This window comes from Wyeomyia smithii, chromosome 2 (assembly GCF_029784165.1).
Source record: "Wyeomyia smithii strain HCP4-BCI-WySm-NY-G18 chromosome 2, ASM2978416v1, whole genome shotgun sequence".
Lineage (NCBI taxonomy): Eukaryota > Metazoa > Arthropoda > Insecta > Diptera > Culicidae > Wyeomyia > Wyeomyia smithii.
In genome coordinates this window covers 121,176,265-121,191,908 of record NC_073695.1, presented here as the reverse complement: position 1 = coordinate 121,191,908, position 15,644 = coordinate 121,176,265, and the positions used below count along the sequence as shown (strand labels likewise).

Here is a 15,644-nt window from a genome sequence, read left to right as displayed (position 1 = left end):
TCCTGCTAAATCAGGACGGATGGTATCGATATACGTATGTCTTGTGTATGTGGTGTACCTGCCGAGCCCTGCATTTGTCTCGTTCCTACCTCGCATAATCAATAACCATAAAATGTACCTAACAAATAGTTCGAGATATTGTCTCGACAGTACGGGTTATCGTTAAACCGTATAGATTATCAATCGTTTAAAATTATTGATTATGCGGGACTCGAAAAATACTACATTGATTTTGTGAAGAACTTTTTGACAATTGGGTTGCTATTCACATATTTCTGATTTTTATATATCAGCTGAAAGAGTGTAATTTTCTAAGCAAAACGTGATTTTTTGAAATTTCATATCATTGCCCAGCAGACAATTTTGTTGATTCACAGCTTAATAAGCTATTATCCAGTGGATTTCGGCTGGACTATTACTTAACAAGCTGTTATTCAACAATGACAGTTGGTACACATACAAACAAATGTGCCACAATGCCGCTAGTGCCACTATAAGCATACGTTGTTGGTTTAAGCAAGCGCGCACACCCATTAGCAAAGAAAAAAACCGTTTTATGAAAATAAGTTAGTGGGCAATAAGCTCACATGGTGGCGCATGAATGTAAGGAAGATTTTTCAGGATTTTTCTTCGAAGAGGCACGTCTGTTTGTCTGTGGTTGGTATATGATTTCGAGCAGTTTTATTTCGTGATTTAAAAATTGAAGAACAACGATAAAAAAAATTTTAAAATCACGTTTTACTTAGAAAATGCAGCTCTATCAAATGATATAAAAAAACGATATAGCTTAACAACCCAATTACTTATGTCATTCACTGAATTTCGAGCAGTTTTTCTTAACGATTAAGAAACGAAGGACAACGATATAAATTTTTGAAATATGTAGTTTTGCTCAGAAATACTGCATTTTCAGAATGTGTGCCAAAGCGGCCAAAATTTTTTTGAACTGCGGTATTTTTTTAGATTTGAGGCAGATTTATCGAGCTGTTGTAAACATACACTCTCCCAGAATAGTACCCGTCGAATGCGTCGAAATCACCTAAATTTAGGTAAAACCCAATGTTTATGTTGGTTGGGTAATTATTATCCATGAAAGTTAAGTAGAAATAACGCAATGACTCAGTAACCTGCGCATTGGAAGCAACCCGGTGGCATCGGCCTTGCTTTCTGAAGCTGCCGTGAAAGACAGTGGCGCTAGTCTCATTTATGTTTTTGAAGGTTTGTTCACACAGCAGTGTAAGCGTGACGAGCGAAGCATAATATATATTGTACACAGTTATGCGCTTGAATCATTTTAAATATTAAAAAATAGCTTGGCTTAGCTTTGTAAATGTTTAAAACTGGCATTGATACGCTTTCTCTCTTACACATACATTGAGATGGTATTCCTTAAGTCATCGCATGTTTGCCAGCTACCTGCAAGAAACACCGCCATTCGCAAACAGCAAGAACAAACGTTGTGTACATTCTATAACAATGCAACGCAATGCAAGCTTTCGACGTTATGTGCAATAAATATATCATCCGAAAACATCACGTAAGTATACTGCCGCTGAACCCCGACACTGTGTGCACGTATGAACAATGCTTTTGTTCTTGTTTCGATGAATCAGTTGTCAAATTGCATGTAAAATTGATCCAGTGATCCAGCTAATGCTGGCTTCACTTGTTTTGTACGTAAACGTCAGTGATGCCATCGGGTTGATTGGAAGCTAGTTCATTTTCACCCAAATACTACAGCAGCGCTTCAAGTGATTTTTACTCAAATATATATTTTCGCTTTTTTCGAGCAGTTGTTGACATTTTTCAAGAACATCTGGCATCTCTGTTTGATTTATTCGATTCTATTCGATTGAACCTGTTTTGCAACTTTGCAAGTTTTGCTAGTTTGAGACTTGAGTTGTGTATTGATTGTCGCTCGTCAAAGCCGTATTAAAATAACCATTTTTAGATTTTTCAAAATAAATACTTAAAATTTTCTATTAACTGCAAGTTACAATGCTCGGAATAGAGAATTTTCCCGAATACGAAGTTCCTGGAATTCGTCAGGTCCAATTTTATCCGTACGAGTCCAATGGTGGGTAAGTATTTAAATCATACTACTAGGTTAGGTTAGTGAAGTGAATGACACAGTGTTTTCTACATTAGACTATTTTTATAAAATGTGTATATTTTTTCGGTTTCTAGAAGCGTCGTAGCGATTGCAGGCGATGATTTTGCGGTAATTGGAGCGGACACCCGATTGAGTTCGGGTTATTCAATCCATACACGTACGCAGAACAAACTTTTTCGATTATCGGATAAAACCGTACTTGCATCAACTGGTTGCTGGTGCGACACACTTGCTTTGACAAGCTTGGTCAAGGTGAGAATGCAGATGTACAAAGACCAGCATCAGAAAAGTATGACCACACCAGCAGTTGCTCAGATGTTGTCAATCTTAATGTACAACAGAAGATTTTTCCCATACTATGTATCGAATATTCTGGCTGGTTTAGATGATGAAGGTAAAGGTGTCATTTATAGTTACGATCCGATCGGTCACTGCGAGAAAACTATGTATCGTTCTGGCGGATCGGCTGGTCCGCTTTTGCAACCTGTATTAGATAATCAAATAGGCCAAAAGAATATGGTCAACGCAGATTTAACACCGGTTCAGCTGGATAAAGCTATTTCCATCATTAAGGACGCGTTCATTTCGGCTACAGAAAGAGATATTTACACAGGAGACTCGGTCATCATAAATATTATCACTAAAAATGGCATCAAGGAGGAAACCGTTCAGCTTCGCAAGGACTAAATTTAGTAAAGCATGTATGCGCCTAATTTTCTTTTTTTTTTGAATAAAATAAAATATGAAAACAATTGTTCTATTTGATCCTAAACTTGTATATAAGGTAATGAGTTGAGCAAGCATACGTAGCAGCTATGATTAATACGGTTTGACAAGAATAATAAATTATCAATGGCCGCGGGTTTCGTCTGGATGAGAGTTTTTTTAAGTCTAAGTTACACATCCTGTTCTTGTTCATTTTTCGTATCCTCAAAAATTACATACCTACTACTTAGCGACTAAAAACATACTACTTCTTTACCGACAATTTTTCAAAGTAAGATTGATCAAAGAGAAAATTAAAACAATCGTATAGCAGATAAAAATAAGAAAATTGAATATTTCACCGAACTTCTGTGTCTAGTAGACACTGCCTACACAACATTGTAGCTGCCAGCTGGTTGATTCCTTTGATGAGTCTTAGCAGAATAAACTATTCTCCACGAGTAAGCTAATGAAATCGTCAACGCCGGATAGCGGGGTATAACAGAATTAGGTACCAGTCCCTATGAATGGACCAAATATCCGCTATGTTCTATAGGAAATTCTTTTTTGTCTCTAAGAAAATATACTATGACAACTTTGTTAAATGTGTTGAAGTTTGTTTATTTTTCACATTTATTTTAAATGTAGGAAACACTGAATAAATGCTGTAGATGAAGCGACAAATTTGTAAACATAAAGTCACTATTATCAGTTTGTATTTTGTTGCACACAGACACATACGAGTTTGTAACTAAAAACATTAATAATTATAAATCTTTTGACTCGGGGATATGTTTACGGGAAACTTTTCTCCATTTGTCATCACCTTTGTCAATCTATTACATATTTCTCATTAGGTGATTCCTTTTAACAATTAAGTATGACAACCTCCACCAACATCTTTCTAAATTTTGGTCGAAATTCTATATGCAAAATAAGATTATAAAATTATTATGATTTATACATGAATTTTTACGTCATTATACGAAATTGAATTTTATGTTTTTTTTTAGTATAGTTTACCATAATGTACATATTTGTTCAAACACAATAACTGCAGAAATGCCCCGACTAAAATAATGGGATACGATCGAATGAAGATTTTTCTGTATTCTTTACAGGCAAAAGCTTAAACAGAATTGTTCGTTACCGCTTCCGTTGTGCAAAGCCTTTACACAGAACTCTGTTCAACTCTCACGTCTTCTATGATTAAATAACAGCATACTTTCATAAGAATGAAAGCGAGGCTAAAGTCCTTGAATGTTCTCAAAACAATTTAAAGTGTCGTATAAAGGGCCATCTTTATCAATTACAAACTGAAAAATAACGATATGACTGAATTGAATGAATGAATTTTATTTCTGACAATACCCTTCTTAAAGCAAAATATATATGTGCCTGCATGGTGACTTTTTCGCTTCGTTTTTTTTTCTGTCAATGTATAGATATCATTTCATTTAACATTTCAAGAGTGTATAATTCATATGATCTGTACTGGTATCTAGAATCTTTCTATAGCCACTCTAAATCAGCACTCGATAAAACCATATAATGTTAAAAGGGAATTAGTATCAATTATCTCATTTTACACATACCGCAGTCCCGTCAGCATGGGTTTCCAAATTTTATTATGTTTGTGTGCAAATGTTTACTTGTGTTCATTAGCTTTTGCCTCCCGACATTGTTCACTTCTTACCGGGAGGCACCATCGGGGTGCCGATATCCTTACCTCGCAATTTCATTCCAATCACGCGTTCAATTTTACCAAGGATCATGTGATTCGGAATACCGCGACCAGCCTCATAGTCGTTTACAATTTGAGGTTTTTCACATATTTTCTGAAAAAAAAATGGAACAATAGGTTAACAATTTAGAATTCGAAGTTTGTTCTGCACCTGTATTTTTTTTTTCAAGTATTCGTTTAATCTATAATATTACCCTTATTATTGTTCATGATTAAAATCGACACCCAGTAGCAAAGGTGCCATCAGTGCTTTGCCTCTCACATAATAGAAAATGTGAAGAATAAAGATAAATCGTAAACAAGATCATCATCCAAAAAATAGAAAATGCCCAGTATTTCAAAAGGAAGCCAAAATAGTGAAATATATGATTGATTTAGTACGCCGACGCCAAAAAACGGGTGAAACAAGGAAAAACAAAAGCTACAGGACAACAAGAAGGACGAACGGATCGTCAAACTAGCTGAAGCGTTGAAGGCTAAAAACAAGAAACTGGTACAATTGGAACAAACAGTTTACAATATGGAGCAACACACAATTCGGATCCCAGCTATGATTCAGAAGAACGCCGAAACAAACACAAACTATAAGCAGAAATCATATGGCCAGAGCCAGAGCGGATATGAAAAGGACACTCCAGTATCACCAATCAAAAACCGTCAAACTGGAACCCAGCAACGAAATCGAAAACAGTAGGATCTATACAAATGAACAAAGCCCAAGCGAATGCGATTCCGAAATGGAGGAAGCAAGAAACAGAAAGGTGGAAACGGAAGTAAATGCAGATATTTTTGTTTATCAGCATCAAATCAAACGAAAAACCAAAACAACAGTACTAATACTCATAATGATACAACTTACGCTCACCCAAGACGCATTTACAACTATCACATTTCCCCGGGACATGATACCCCAACCAGTTGATGGTGTACCACCCAGTGCTACCCAATGAGCAACATAGGCAAAATACAAACCTAATAATCTTCTCAAAAATGAACTGGCACTGGGTAGGGAGACTGTTCGGGACGTCACACCAAACTAAGAGAAAATTTTTTCGAACAACTTCCATCGCCGATTATTCTGCTAGGAGATTTTAACGCTCATAGCCCAATGTGGGGCAGCGTCAAGCGGGACGCCAAGGGAGCAGGATCGAAGAATACATCGCCGACCATGGTCTTGTTATACTGAACACTGGTACTTACACAAGAACCGGAAACACCTCGGCAACTCATTTGTCGATTGCATCACCGGAAGTTGTAAAAAAATTTAAAGGAGGGTGGAAGACGACACACACACCAGCGACCTTCTTCCAATAATTATAAACTTCACTGAGAATGCACCACAACAACGGCAACGCAAATAATAGAGGTACGAAAGCGCAAATTATAAGGACTATATTTAAGAATTCATCCCCAGGAACGAATCACTATCGCAGCGGTTTTCAACCGGGGGGGAATTCCCCCCTAGGGGGGAAATTGACCGTTGCAGGGGGGGGAATTGCGAGTGAAAAAAATTTCACATGTAATGCGCTTTTGTGATTGACGGTGGTGTGACATTTTTTTTCAGTGTCCAATGAATTAGCTCGCAAAAAACCCATGCAGCAGTTTTATGCGCATCATTTTGCTCTATAAGCATTCATACGTCAAATGTGCTTGTTGACGATAAATCGTGACACACACCTTCACAAAAGATGCTGAATTGTATGCCCTGTGTATTGGGGTTCTCCTTCTCCTGCTTGAAACCTGTTAAAAATTAAAGTTTAAAAAGCCTTATATTTTTGATTTACTACAGCCTTCTTTCATGGTGCCGATAGGGGGGGGGGGGGGGGGAAAGCTTGTGTGAATTATCAAAAGGGGGTGCATGAACTAAAGAAGGTTGAAAACCACTGCACTATCGGTAGAAGATTTCAGTGAAAGAATAATAAAAGCCACGGAATTGACCATACCTTAGGATCCTCAGGACTGAGCTGCGAACGTGCAGTACTTTGGTGGAATGATAAAGTCTAAAAAGTAATTCGGCAACGCTGCAAAAAAAATTCGCACCCTGGAATGGTACAACCCTCGGAAACAGCAAGCCCTAGAAGATTTTTGGAGTCTAAAAAACTTGTGAACAACGCAAAGAAAAAGTCATGGGACGTCGTTGTATCAAGTTTCAATCAACAAACATCAAGCTGAGAAATGTGGCGTAAATTTGGAGACTTATGTGAAAAAATGGGAACCATGTTGAAGCTCTCTATACAGACTTCAACAAAGCATTTGATCGTATTGACATACCAATACTACTTTTTAAACTGCAAAAAATTGGAATTGAGTCTGGTCTCCTGAAGTGGCTTGAATCATATTTAACAAACAGGCAACAAATAATTAAATTTAATGGAAAAAAGTCAAATCCCATTAAGGTTACTTCAGGTGTTCCCCAAGGCTCCCACTTAGGACCACTTCTTTTTATTTTGTACGTAAACGACATTTCCTTCATCCTCAAAAATGTTAAAGTTCTAATATATGCCGACGACATGAAGCTGTTTTTGGAAATAAAAAATCAAGAAGACATCAATGTATTTCAGAATAAAATCCACACATTTTACATCTGGTGTAAGAAAAGCCTACTTGAAGTAAATGTAAAAACATGCTATGTAATATCCTTTAGCAGAAAATTAACAACGCCCAAAATTGTAATTGCATTAGGGGATCAGAATGTGAAGAAATGTGATAAAGTTAGTGATTTAGGAATAATCTAAGATTCTAAACTAAATTTCATCGACCACTATAACACTATCATACACAAGGCAAACAACATGTTAGGGTTTATCAAACGCTTCTGTTACAATTTTCAAGACCCGTACACTATCAAAACTTTGTATATTGCCTATGTGAGGTCAATACTGGAATACTGTAGCATTGTGTGGTCTCCTCGTCCTGGCGTACATGAAGAAAGAATAGAATCAGTACAAAAGCAATTTCTACTATATGCTCTTCGTAAGCTAGGTTGGACCGCACATCGTCTTCCGTCATATGAAGCACGCTGCATGTTGATTGACATTCAAACATTGAAAGAACGGCGAGAGTACGCGATGGCTTCATTTGTAAACGATATCGTTTCGCAGAACGTTGACTCAGCACTACTACTTTCTAAATTGAACTTTTATGCACCCATTCGACAACTTCGACACCGTAGTTTATTTGCTCTTAACCACCATCGTACGGAATACGCAAAAAATGGACCTATAAATAGTATGATGAATTCTTATAATCAACACTGCGAAGCCATTGACTTTACGATATCCCGGTATAAACTGAAACAGTATTTCAAGTCCTTAAGGCTGAGGACACAACATTATTTTGTTTTATGTTCGTGTATAGTTTAGAAATTAATGTAACCAGTCTACATATATGTTTGACGAAATAAATAAATAAATAAATTGATGTTCAAAAGTATACCCAAAAACATGCGCAAAAATTTGACGATGAGAACATCCAGGACCCGAACCTAGTAGTCGAGCACCCCGCAAACAATTTCAAAGCAGTCAGGTCTTCATCGCAAAATCTCAACGTACCTCCTGCCCACAGTTGAACGCCCAGTTGAAAGGGAAGTAAATCGGTGGGCACAGATAATATCGGTTATCCTATGCTCAACCACCTGCTTTGCTTAATAAAGTTAAAACTTAGCTACTTGAAACTATAAACGCATGCTGGGTGCTGGCCGTAGGAAGCCATGATTTGAATCTTCGCATTGCTGAGAAGCTTCTCTTCGCACTTGTCCAGCTTACGGGAATCGTCACTAGTTTTTCTTGTGCTGACCTAACCAAAAAAACGAACTACGGTGTTTGTGATTCACTTTCTGTTGACGCGGTGAGCGAGAGTCATCAAATAAAGAAAACACAAACCATCCGTCTCGCTAGCTGCTGCTGAATTTCGGAAAATTAGTTTAGCTGATTTTGTCGAAAAAAAAACAGATACATACATCATTCAAAGCATCAATAGAATAAAGGGTAATATCTACCAAACGCTCGAAAAAACAAGGCTTTTTCATGATTTTTTTAAAGGACATTTGAAATGTAAGGTATATAAATAATATATCATAGGATTAAGCAACTAGAAAAAAATTTTATTGCTATTTTTTTTAAGTTCTTCCGTGGCGAGCAGTAGAAGTCGTGCCCAACGCCACCTATAACCAAAACAAATTTTTTTTCCATTATCTACATAATTGTCGCTAGTGAAGTACACATGATTATATTTTTAAAATTTTACTTCGCAAAATGGCAACGGTTTGAAAAAAAACTCTTTTGACAAAAAAAAATCGACTTAAATTATTTATAACTTTTGTTGTTGTTAATCAATCACCAAAACCGTGTGTACTTCACTAGATAATCTAATGAAGAAGCTACAGTTAAAATTTCAAGTCAATCGGTTGTAAACTTTTTCAGTTCTTGCATTAGTTTTTGCTCGCCGATTTTGAAAACACGGTTTTGAGAAAAACGCGTTCAAAGTTTCAATATGCTATAAATCTTTAGAATCGCAATAATAAAGCCCCTAATAATTTTTTTACCATCAGTCACCTATCCCTGCGCCGTGAAATTGTCCTTCCCGGGCCTTATTTGCCTCTTCCTCCTTTTTTGTCTGATGTAAGGCTACGCCTAGCCTCTTTCGCGATATCGGACTTGCGATGCTCAGCGACTATGACGCGGTTGGCGTCCGATCCTACGCAAAACTCGTACACGTTTGGTCCAACGGTTAACCCAAGAGCATGATTATGAAACAGAGGACAGTTAAAAATATCGGCATCACCGCAGTTCGAACAAGACACAAGAATATTGTAGCCTAGTCCTCGCTTGTTCGACTATGAAACATAGTCGCACATCACTATTACATTTTTTACACACTCCTAATTCAGAAAGGGCAGTAAATACAGCGAACAATGTATGAAACAGTAGCCGAAATCCCTATCAACATCGCGATCACGGTTTAAATCAGAAGTTTTTAATTTTTTCGCCGAGGTACTAACGTACTCCGAATCGCCTTTGAACGCATGGCGGTTAGGCGGGTGTCGGTTACTAATTTTACTCCGGGTTGTTCTGGTACTTCTTCTTCTACTACCTTTGTGGCCACTGTACACCTTGTCACTCATATTTGAGTACTTTTGAATATGACTCACAGTTGAAAAGTATAGGAAAACTCAAACAGACAACGTACACAACGAGAACGGCTGATCGACTAAACAAATGGAAATTGTGAGTAAACACGTGCTGTAGAGACGCTGTAACGGTCGAAACTTGATGTAGCGACCTCTACACTCTAAATTTGAAACACGGTATCGATCATAGGTAACTTCTACTAATTTACAATGTCGGGCTTCGCCAAATTAAACGAAAAATGTGATTTTGGAGCATAAAAGTAGTTCGGGAAAAATTGATTTAAACGAACTTTGAGTTTGGATCTGTACTTGGGCGATGTAGATTTTGATTCTAGGATAGTTTTAGCATGATTTAGGCCAATAAAAAAATGTGGCAAAACAAATTTTTTTGGTGGGTACTACCCCTTAAGCTGACGACCTAGATGCTTGATCCCATGAATCATGATCATTATATTACCGGAACATGTTTCGGTCATATCTCGGGAACCGTTTTACCGATTCCGGTCATCTGCTTTAGCAACATAAAGAACCAAAATACTTTTGGAGGATGTTGAGCTTAAATTGGTTAACAAGTTAAGAGGGTGGTATCCAAAACACGACATTATAGTTGACGTATGACTACAATAATTTCAGATTTCCTTTTAAGGCTCAGTTTGATTTCAGCTCGTTTTACTTTTGGCATGGTTCGATTTTGGCGCACGAGCGATTATGTTTAATAACATTTCTTAGTTTTCTTGATTTTTTTTTGAGGAGAAAATCAAACCAAAGTGTACTATGCTTTAAATTGCAGGGTTTCGCTAGTACGCTTTCTTGTTTTTGAAGGTTATCATATTTCGATAATTGCATATACCCGGATATTTGGGAACAGAGTACCTGTGCAGTGCTTTTTTTTGACTACAAGTTACCATTGATTGCATTTAGTCCTCTACACACCTCCTCTCGCCTGATACAAAGCCATTGAAGCGTGAGGAAATCCGAGTGAACTGGGTCTTAACTTTTTCAGGCCAACGTGTTATTAATCGCACATGGCTAAATGTTCTTATCCAGTTGCACCGACAAAAACCGCCAATATATAATGTTTCGTTAAAGACAGAGAAAGATGATTTCGGGATGTAAAAGGAACGTAGTGTCATAAATATTCAGCATGTCACAGAGATTTGAAATAAACCAAACCACTATTTGTTGATTTTGAACGTCAATCTATAGTTACATATCCAATTAGTCCTGTAACATCATACAGCTTTATCAAAATTAGTTTAAGTGACGGCACAAGACAGTACCTTACTATGAAAAAGTCATGTACATCAAGGGTTATTTAAAACAAGACTAAAATACTGTATATATTGTGCTCCTTCAACTATACTCCGACTTTCAACTCTACTTATAAAGTGATAATTCACTTGCCGATATATGAAAATATCACCAGTCAATAACGACATTAAATCATAAGATATTATGTCATTGCTTTATAAATACAGATACAAAATAAGATTACACTATTTGTCATTATTTTTAAACATGATGTCAAATTGGATCACCGGTTTTTATTTAAGATGTTTGAACGCAATTTAGTTTTCGATTTTCCTAAAATCAAACATAGGTGCTGTCCTACAAATTCGCTGAATATATTCAGCAGTAGGCAAACCCTTTCATTAACCATGTATTTGTTGATTTGTTTTAAAACAAGAACAAAACAAATTCCGAAATCGGCGTAAAAAACCGCGTTTATTCCGAAATTCGCGTGAGCTTTTATCGCTAAAAGTTTTTAACCATTTCTGCTGAAAAATAAAATCCAAACCCGAAACCCGAACCAGACCCGCACCCGTCTAATTTCTTGCAACTCTAAAAATCACTAACATTTCAATACCGTTCGACGCTCAAAGATTCAGGGCAGCCTCATATTGGTACAAAAAGTCGACCTCCGAAAAAAAATCTCGGGTTCGGGTTTCACAGTTGCGGGTTCGGGTAGGATTCGGGTTTCAAAAAAAAAATAAAATTATCGGGTTCGAGTCGGGTTCGGGTTTCCCGTTGACACCCTTATACACATTTGAGGTTTGCACCACACATTTCAGGTTTAACACCAGGAACAAGGTCTCTAGATGAAACGCGGGGGATAGACTCTTCATGCGCGAAATTGATCATGTGTGAGGTTATATCGAAGTATCTCAGAGTGATTTGATCTACCCAATAATGATTAGGAGTCGTTAGTACCCAGTTATTCTAGGCTTTGATATAACATTTAAAAATACGGAGCCAATCTTTTGCACGTGTGAATGTTTTCTGGAGTAGTTTGATATTTTCTCATGGGCAACTATTTACAACTGTTACTTTTTTCTCAATTACATTCGTTTTTATTCGTTTTGTAAGTTTTACTTGAACGTAACATCATACAATTGAAAAATTGGACTGTTATTTAAGTTAGACAGTTTAAACGAAAATTTATAAAATGTTGGAAAACTATTTTTCGTAAATGATTAATGGAAAAAAATTTTCTGTGCAGTTGCTCCATATGAGTGGGAAGATGTTGATTCTTTTTCAAATAAACGATCAATCCAAGCGTTTTAATGACATACTGAAAGATGAATGTTTCTTACAGTTAAAGTTAACAGTTGAGTTAAAATTAGCGTTGACCATCTACATCGAAATGTCGAATTGTCATAGTTGAATCATGATTTCAAATTAGATTCTTTGAAGAAGGTTAATTATTTTAAAATAAATTTCAGCATTCATAGTAAGTTTATCAGTCCAACATGCATTTTAAAAGTGGCTAGCCACTACGGGCCAACTAGTTGTTAATAATAGAAGTGCGGAATACAGCAAACACCTGGGTGGTATCACAAAAGATCGATGTTTTTGATGATGAGTCCATACAGGAAAAAAATCGCCGTAAATTCTAGGCTCCCTTGAAGGAGAACACAGGAGCGCTGTAGAAAACGAAAGAACTAATGGATCCAGTGCGGCAGAGAAATGGACCATACAATACATTGGGAAAATGCTAAACTCCAGAAGTGCGTTAGAAGTCTCCCATTTAGAAGCATGGGAATCGATGTACTTCAACACCACTTCACAGTCGTTTATGAATGATATTGCTTCTTCTCTTGAATTTGATGAAACGGAAAATAAAATATTTTTATCTCTGCAACGAGTACTGCACTCAGTATGTACTAAGCTGTAATTCTTTTTTCTTTCCCATCATGAGTTGAAATGTCCGGCTGGTAGAAGGTAATTTTAATATCCTTTTTTATCAATATTCTCGCGTTGCACAAATCATAAATATGCTTATATTAACTTTTATCAGTTTACAAGGCTTTTTCATGTACTTAGTTTATATAAATTGCAAATAACAAATGTTTTATTTTTTTCAATAGCCGTGAACTTAATTTATGAGGCACTCCCAGCGAGGCTTGAATCTATTATGAAGATTATGGATTACCAGAGACCATGCGAAATGAAGGTTACTGGTAAGCAACGAAAAACAAACCAAATAATAAAAACATTTTTAAATTGACATTGTTACCCGACCCTCTAGCCTTGCGTTCTCATAACATTCCTCAATTGTAAAAGTGACTGTCATAAAAAATAGTATACTATGGTTATAGGCCTGCTAGTATTGGGAGTTAGATCCATAGCTACTCTATAACAACCAACTCTCTAATTTTCATGCATCTCTTTGACCGGAAATAGAACAAAATATTTCCGATGATGTTGACAATTGTAATCATAGCAATGTTTGACTTAAAACTACATTTAAAAAGAAGGTATAGGTGCAAAACGATGTCTGGGAAAGTAGCCTAGTTTTCCATATTTACAACTTCAACATTTCGTATTTCGTAGGATACCTACATAAATTGTTCCAAGAATTGATCTATCGAAACTTTTTCTTAATTTTCATCATTATTTGGATTCTTAACTTGCACCAAAAATCAAATCAGCGGCCCAAGGTAAATAAATGTATGAGAAATAATGATTAGGTTGATTGAAGTATTTATAGTCCTAATACAAAAACAATAATCTAGTACGCGATTGGAATAGACGACTCCAAAACGACCCTAAAAGCCTATACTGTTGAATATTGTTATTTGTTGCTTTATACTTCTAACTGAAAAAAAAACTTACTGTTGCAAGATCCTTTTGACTGAGTCCTTTAGCCTGGCGACCCTGCATGATCAGCTTTGCTACATCATGTGGAACTGTTTTATGTTTCAATTCTTCATTCTCTCGGTCCAACTTGGCGGTATTTTTAGTTGCAACGTGTTGTTTATTGGTACCGGCATTGACTGTACGTGACAAAACGAAGTATATTACAAATAAAGTCAAAATGAACAACCATACGCATCAAATTGGTAACATTAAGTAAATAACTAAACTTTCTGGTTACAAAACATGGCGTAATTCATTGAATGATGCAACCATACGTAGTGATTATAAAAACTGATATGAAAATCATACTCATACTTACATTTCTGGTTGGTTTCCACTGGAATACCTTGGCGACGAGCAAGGTTTACGGCTGTTTCAGTCTTTAAAGTAGAAGCTTTTGGTGCTTTTTTACGCAACACAGTAACAGTATCCCAATCGCTTTCGGACATCTTGAAGGATGATTATAACTTTGATACGGCGTTTGCTAAGTTCAATCCTCTCTTGAAATATTCGAAATCTGCCAAATGACAGGAAAAATTATAACACGTTATTTTGTTAAAACGTTGAAAACATGAAAGACTTTTCTAGAAGCATCAGCAAAACTGACCTTCTTTAGTAAGAATCACGTTAGCTGCGAAATGTGAATTTAGAAAATATTGCTCTCAAAAGTTTGGTTGAAAGTTCAGTTCAGTAATTAACAAGAATGGTTGGTTAAATCGTACGATCTCAATTTATACTACCAGTCGCATACACGAAACTGGTATTACTTTTCGAGAGAGCGAAACTAGATAGAAAATCGAGAAAATACAAAACATAAATCCCAATACTCAATTTTTGAGAAACTCAATGCAATGCAATTGCATAAGGAAGTGTTTGACAGCTGTCAAGAAACACTTAAAATAAAGGAGCCGATTTTTGGTTTCATTACACTGTACTCTAAAGTTAGTAAAACATCGCAAACTGGATAATTTCATGTAACGTTTACACAGCTAGCTGGCATCCCGCCATGTTTCGAGGACTAACATCTCAGCGTGTGTGTAAACGAGATACCATATCACCGCCACTTTTCATACGCATAACGTAGCATTATAGAGATAAGCGACTTTTCACCTACGCACACTAGTAAACATGTAAACCCGTTTAAAGTTGCTTTTGTTTCTTCCAACCTGTAAATTATCGCATCTCGTTGCTTCGGCTTCCATCACTTTTTCACCATTTTTGGTCGATTATATTTAGCGTCTTCTTCCGAATTCTGATCACGAATAAGAAAATTTATTCAGAAACAAGTTTAAAACACCTGAATTTTTGTCCAGCTGCTAAAAACATAGCATTGTAAACAAAACAGCTATTTATAAATATTTCCCCCAACTAGTGGCACTAACACATTCGTACGTAAAAAGGTCTATATCGGTTTTTCATATCATTTGAAACACCTGCGTTTTCTAAGCAAAACGTGGTTTTCAAAATTTTCCAGCGAATTCAACAACAACAACAATTGATTCGACATAAAATGTCCCGAAATGTGCCACTGTAATATTTTCTAATAGTTTTGAATGTATTCTAGTCGCAAAACTATGTCAATTTAATCAAAGAACATTAAAACTGCATTGTACTGTGCGAGAAATAATCATACAAAATGACATCGCTGGAAATCTTCGCGTCGCTGGACTCACCAGCGAATTGCAGAGTAGTACTGCAGCGACAATATTCTTCATTTAAAAATCGAAGGACAATGATATAAATTTTTTAAAAATCACGTTTTGCTCAGAAAATTACACTCTTTTAGCTGATATATAAATATCAGAAATCCGTGA

The 15,644-nt window shown here is 36.4% G+C and overlaps 2 protein-coding genes across 3 annotated transcripts; one reads left to right on the top strand and one right to left on the bottom strand.

Annotated features, from left to right (window-relative positions):
- Positions 1-1,829: 1,829 nt before the first annotated feature.
- On the top strand, positions 1,830-3,050 carry LOC129722224 (proteasome subunit beta type-1). Its single transcript, XM_055675521.1, has 2 exons — positions 1,830-2,081; positions 2,188-3,050. Exons 1-2 carry the CDS (start codon positions 1,999-2,001, stop codon positions 2,798-2,800), a joined length of 696 nt encoding a protein of 231 aa, XP_055531496.1. The 5' UTR covers positions 1,830-1,998; the 3' UTR covers positions 2,801-3,050.
- A 364-nt stretch (positions 3,051-3,414) lies between these two features.
- On the bottom strand, positions 3,415-14,684 carry LOC129722226 (endothelial differentiation-related factor 1 homolog). 2 transcript variants are annotated; one of them, XR_008727578.1, is made up of 5 exons: positions 14,438-14,684; positions 14,150-14,347; positions 13,807-13,967; positions 4,190-4,656; positions 3,415-4,134 (listed from the first exon to the last, which is right to left on the bottom strand). XR_008727578.1 is itself a non-coding variant. In XM_055675522.1 (4 exons), exons 2-4 carry the CDS (start codon positions 14,277-14,279, stop codon positions 4,504-4,506), a joined length of 444 nt encoding a protein of 147 aa, XP_055531497.1. In that variant the 5' UTR covers positions 14,280-14,347; positions 14,438-14,684; the 3' UTR covers positions 3,415-4,503. The 2 variants fall into 2 exon arrangements, 1 of the variants encoding a protein (XP_055531497.1); XM_055675522.1 differs by having other exon boundaries at positions 3,415-4,656.
- Between the last annotated feature and the right edge of the window lie 960 nt (positions 14,685-15,644).

Coding starts and splice junctions, on each gene's coding strand:
- LOC129722226 (XM_055675522.1), bottom strand. CDS start 14,279: ATGTCCGAAAGCGATTGGGATACTGTTACTGTGTTGCGTAAAAAAGCA. Junction 13,968..14,149: donor AGTGGAAACCAACCAGAAAT/GTAAGTATGAGT, acceptor TGTCACGTACAG/TCAATGCCGGTACCAATAAA. Junction 4,657..13,806: donor GTCAAAAGGATCTTGCAACA/GTAAGTTTTTTT, acceptor TTTTTTTTTCAG/AAAATATGTGAAAAACCTCA.
- LOC129722224 (XM_055675521.1), top strand. CDS start 1,999: ATGCTCGGAATAGAGAATTTTCCCGAATACGAAGTTCCTGGAATTCGT. Junction 2,082..2,187: donor CCGTACGAGTCCAATGGTGG/GTAAGTATTTAA, acceptor TTCGGTTTCTAG/AAGCGTCGTAGCGATTGCAG.